The following is a 5,675-nucleotide window of genomic DNA, read 5'->3' on the forward strand; positions in this document are numbered from 1 at the left end:
ACAGTCTGAAGCCATTCAATGGGACTGATAACCGCTAATAACGTCCATTTAATGGACTGATAACATCCGAACCGGCTGTTTCCAGGAGGGTTTTCTCTTTCTTTAGAGGTGCAGTATGTTTACACTGTTTAACATTATTTGCTAATTCTCTGTGCATTTCATATTCAGATTTGACGTGAGTGCTCTGAACTTGGGCAGGGTCTATGTGAATATATGTAAAAAAGGCTGGTCATGTGCAAGGATAYGACGAGGAACCTCATGCAAATACATTCATACATCCAGTAAGAGTCAAGAGTCTCACTGTGTTCAATCTGTGTTAAACGTTTCACTGGTACTGGATATATAAACGTGTGTGTGAGTGCCAGGCATCTCTGGCTCAGTTTTTATTTATGTTTTTATCTCATTTAACAAGATACAGGTCAGACAGAAGCGTTTCTCTGTGCCTGAGGCAAGAGATCAACACGATACGTCTGACGGGACTCTGTGGGCCAGATTACAGATAAAACTTGTCTCTGTCAGCGAAACCGTTGGCACAAAAATGATTGAAAAAGTTTTTGAACTATATGGTGAAAACCAAAATATTGTCAGTTTAAGTTTAAGCTGTGAAACACAAATAGATGCCAGTAAATAGTCTGCAGCATCTTGCCTATGGCAAGATGCTGCAGACTATTTACTGGCATCTATTTGTGTTTTGGTTGTTTAATAACGCCAATAGTTCAAGTGTTAAATTAAWTTTTTTTTAAGTTTGTCCCTCAAGGCTACAGATAGGAAGCGTAGAACCAGCAGAGATGCTAGACACCGAAACCACTCCAGAGAAGCTCTCCTCCTCACATTAGCCTTCCTAGCTTCGTCTCCTTCCTCTCCTTCTTCCCCGCCCCTCCCGGCTCCCTCTTTATCGGTCGAGGCCTATGAGAAGTTTAGTCTTCTCCTCCTCTTTCTTGCTCTCGTTCTTCAGGTCGGCAAACACCTGGGTAAAAAAGTGCGGGTCGGTGTTGATCTGCAGCATCTTGCCACTCATCCGGTTGATGATCTCCAGGCAGCGATCCCAGAAGGCTTCCTTCTCCGCCTCCACCAGGAAGGGCTTCAGCGGGTAGGAGATCTCGTTGCCCATGTAGGAGTAGGACAGGTAGAGGCAGGTGAGCAGCGACGCCTGCAGCTCGCGCTCCGAGGCCACCTCGGCCGAGACCACATCCCGGCACAGCATGTAGAGGAAGACCACGTTGGCTGGAGTGATGAAGCCCTGGTCCTGCCAGCCCTGCAGGAGCAGGGAGCGGTCCACGCTGCGCAGCCACAGCACCGGATCGGTCGGCGACAGACGCTTCAGTCTGTAGCACCGACGGCACAGGAACTCCCCCAGGCTACGCATCAGTTCGCTGGTGGAGGCCTGGGGGGCCGAGACAGAGCACGTGGGTCAGCACTGGAGATCTGAAGAAGATTTGATGATTTAAGTAAAAAAAAAGTTTGGTGTTACCTGGACGATGACACGTTTTGGTGTGCCGACCGCAGTGGAAGCCTGGACTCCAGGTCCTGTGAGGGAATTCTTTTTGGCGATGACTGTAGCTACGTTTGCCAGGGTCTTGGAGGTGGGCAGGTGGGAGGAGGTAGTGGTGGTGGTAGCTGAGGGGTCCTGGACGGACGAGTAAGACGAGAGGTTCGCACAGGACTGAGACTTCTTCAGCTTCAGGCTGTTGGAAGCTGAGCTGGTTGTGKTGGCTGCGTGGCCTTCCAGAGGGCTCCCTTTCCCACCATCCCCTCCTTCTGACTGGAGCTTCTTGGAACCTTTCCTCTTTGCCGACACGGCCACAATGCGTTTCCATGGCAAAGCGCTAATAATAGAGGGCCGTTTCAGGGACTTCGCTGCTGCTGCTGCGTCCTTGGCATTCTTGCTGTTTTGAACAGCTGTGTAATGACCCACCGTGGCCGGACCATCTTCAAAAAGAGCGGCCTTGCGGTAGCTGGGAGAGAGCGACAGCACCGTACCCATGGTGTGGGATGAGGCTCAGCAAATGGATGGGATGGACTCAGAAGAAGCTCTTTAACAAGTTTAGTTAAAGAGCTTTGGATCTATGTGTCCTGAATTTGGAGGAAATTGAACCTGTGAGCAGAAAACAGGACAGACCGTATTCCATTAGTCATCAATGASGAGCTCTGAATGAATCCAAAGATTACACCTCAAAGGAAATAACAGCGTCAACAATACATGAAAATACAATACTTTGCTTCAAATATCACCCGCTGCTGAAGTTGCCCCATCTGTGTGTTTCTCTGTTCCGTTATATCTCATGAGAGATTGTCTAGATTTGAATGGAACTCTCARAAAGCAATCACTGAATGAACATCTATTGTGCAACCGATTAACTTTTAGAATCAACATMTTCAAGATGGCTGCCACAGCTGGGGAAAATCAGCAAACACAAAAATTGTCATGACTGACAGTTTTACAGATACTGAGCTCAAACTCTGTGTGGTGGTAGCTGAGAGTCATCCTCAATGCGTGGAGCATTTTCCATTGTGCATCTTTCTTTAACACTTTGGCATTAACTATGACCTTAAAAATGTTTGTTAGTACATGGGCACTACGCATTGCTTTAAGGAATAGGTCTTGAATTTTTATTTACATTGTTTAACATTTCCTCTCAGTTATTGACCATTTTAGCAAATAATCAAAGTTATAAAAACATTGTTAATCAGCTTCATTATTGCTTCAGGTGCAAACATGCTGGTGCATTGTTTCTTCGTAGCTCCAGTCAACACTTAGTTTTTTTGAAAGCGTTTTTTAAAAATGTCTGTTCTGTGCTGAGTTATGGGGTGAATTAGATTAGATGTGCTGGTCAGACAGACTGATACACTCAGCAGCACCATCAGCAAAAACCACAGATATTTTTCAGTGAGTAAACAAGCTTACAAAGTTGTACAAAACTGTAGAATAAATTTAGTTAGCGTTCTGCCCAGAGTTATAAAGTAACTAAGTACAAATACTTTGTTAATGTACTTAAGTAGAATTTTTGGGTATCTGTACTTGAGTAATTATTTTTCAGCCATCTTTTTAGTTATCTGTACTTTCTACTCCTTACATTTAAAAAAAAAAGACAAGTAAAGCGTCATTATTTCATCTTTGCTTGTTGTCATTCCAGCTTGTTATTGTAAAAAATAAATACTATCCAAATAAAATGGGCCTCCTAGATAGAGTGAATTTAATTGTGGTTAAATGAGAAGTATAAATATATGAAATTCTGATACCATATTAGTTTGTACACAAACAAATCATGGCACACTCCAGCAGGACAGAATCATTCAAATAAAAGGACTGTACTTAAGAAGTATTTGTATTTCATGAATTATATTATTACATTTGGCGGCAGCCCTCAGATAGATTTTCATTTTGGRGAAAAGSTTTGTGCAGCCTTGATATATGTATATAAACTGAAACAGCTGGACTAGTGCATCCTAAATTTACCATAAATTAATTATTTTAATACAACAGTCATTTCTGCATTTTTTGGGGGGGTCACCTCCTAATAAATGTCATTACTAAAATCTAACTGCATTTTAAATCAATACTTTTACTTTTAATACTTAAGTTAAAAAAATATCAGATACTTTGACTTTTACTCAAGTAATATTCCTAAAGGAAACATTAACTTTTACCAAAGTAATTTTTTGGTGAGATACTTGTACTGTTACTCAAGTATCACTTTGTGGTACTTTATACAACACTGGTTCTGTCATATCCACATGTTGTTTTTGAGTTAGAGCTGTTTTATAAATGTGAAAAACAGAAAATCTGCCACTTGTTCAGTTAGTTGATTTAGCCTGGAAAAAGACTTGTCATTCTCTTGTTTTGTTCACTTGTTTTGAGCTTCAGGTACCCCCAGGTGCTGCCAGTCATAAGATGTATCACCAAGCAGCCATGTTACAACAAAGAAATAACACACATTTCCTTAATTTTTGTGTTGTTTATTTATATTTTAACTCCTAAAACTCAAAAAACAATATTAGTTTTTATGTTCATGAGGTTCTACTCATCCTAAATATCTAGAGAAAGTTAAAAGTGCACATTGAGAAAAGCTTGGGACTCAGGAAAATGAACTGTTTGGCCAAGGAGGGTCACATTACACTTAGAGGTGGCCATTACCATAACCTGGTAGTGCCCAAGGACTATATACTGTAAGTATTAGCTAGGGTAGGATGTATGGGAGTTTTTTAAAAGCCCAGATGCATACAGGTGGTTTACCCATGAAGCTAGAAATGTTAGAGTTATAACACTTGTACTAAAGAAGAAAGAATTTTTTAATTATCAGGTTGTTGAATTGTTCTTGCAAATAAACAACAAATAAGTACTTGATTTTACAAATTTCACTAAACTGTATAACTGTAACTTGTATAACTGGAGTAACAACAGAGTATCATTCTGAGCACTGTTACCCTAACTTTACATTTTTTCTTCTTTTTTTGCYTTTTCTCTAATATGAAAACTTTAAAATAAACTTTAAAACACAGTCCAGTCACCACTGTCTCTAAAAGTAAATAGCTTTACATCCAATGAATATTTTCTGAACATTTCATTAAAGTCACGTGATATTTTGCCGACAGACAAAGAAAGTTGACTCCAACTGTTAAAGTTTTAAGGATTTTTTTTTCTATTTTTGCAAAATGAGAAACACTTGGGGTTTATGTTTTGAATAACTCTTGGCTTCAACCAYGCCCAATTTTAGRACAGTATCTGTAAAATTGACTGAATCATCTCCATTTGTGTGTTTTCAAATTTGAGTTGGCTGTAGCAGCCATCTTAAAATGGATTAGCTCACAAATTTAATCAGTTGTAGCTGTACCTTGAATGATTATTTCCTGAAAGTTTCATTAAAATCCGTCTGGTGTTTCATGAAATCTTTTGCTAACAGATGCTTGCAGTTGGCTTAAAATATTATAAAGAGAGATCTTGCACAACACTTCACTGCCTATATTATGTGTTTGGAATCAGTCTCAGCTCAGTCCACATCAGATTTTAGCTCAATATTTGTAAAATGTAATAAGTTATAGCCATTTCCTGTGTTTTAAGGTCACTTGGCTGCAGCAGCCATCTTGAATCAGGTGGACTCCAAACATTAATCAGTTATAGCTGTATATTCAGAGATTACTTGCTGACAAATTCATTTCAATTCCTCCAGTGGTTAATGGGTTATATTGCTAACAGACAGTGTGAGTTGCTGTAATCCAACTAAAGAAAGAGAGCTGCAGGTCCTGATGGTTAGACTTTATGATTTTAATTTTGAGAAGAAATACTCTAATGTCAAACTTTATAGGTCTAATAAAGTATAAATGAAGGCACCGGACGCTGCTGAGGTCAGAGCTGTAAASACCAGGCTCTGCACACATCGCGCTTATGTAAGGAGCCGTGGAGGCCGGGGAGAAGAAATGTGCGCAGGCATCCATCTTAGCTTCAAAATGGAAGCCTGGAATCCAACCCGCACACATCCAACCCCTCCATCCAACCCCCCMACACATCCAACCCCCGCACCCGCCTCTCTCTCTCTGCCGACACAAGCTTCAGTGGCTTCACTGCAGCGCACACATCCATCAGAATCAGAACCACAGCCTGGAGATGGTGTTCGGCTTTTCAGCAATATGTTTCATATGATGATGATGATGATGATAAGAGCCCCCCTATATATATA

At 40.7% G+C, this 5,675-nt stretch overlaps 1 protein-coding gene across 2 annotated transcripts in view; it reads right to left on the reverse strand.

Moving 5' to 3' along the window:
- Nucleotides 1-5,675, reverse strand: part of LOC106525243 (cyclin-dependent kinase 5 activator 1) — a 6,377-nt gene continuing 702 nt past the window's right edge. For both annotated transcript variants that reach the window (XM_014019398.1, XM_014019399.1), the window contains exons 2-3: nucleotides 1,472-2,095; nucleotides 1-1,384 (exon numbers count right to left, since the gene is read on the reverse strand). In XM_014019398.1, the coding sequence (XP_013874852.1) occupies nucleotides 893-1,384; nucleotides 1,472-1,984 (1,005 nt within the window). In that variant the 5' untranslated portion in view covers nucleotides 1,985-2,095 and the 3' untranslated portion in view covers nucleotides 1-892. The remainder of the gene's footprint in view (nucleotides 1,385-1,471; nucleotides 2,096-5,675) is intronic.

The sequence above is a fragment of the Austrofundulus limnaeus genome, unplaced genomic scaffold (assembly GCF_001266775.1).
Source record: "Austrofundulus limnaeus strain Quisiro unplaced genomic scaffold, Austrofundulus_limnaeus-1.0 Scaffold220, whole genome shotgun sequence".
Taxonomy (NCBI): Eukaryota; Metazoa; Chordata; class Actinopteri; order Cyprinodontiformes; family Rivulidae; genus Austrofundulus; species Austrofundulus limnaeus.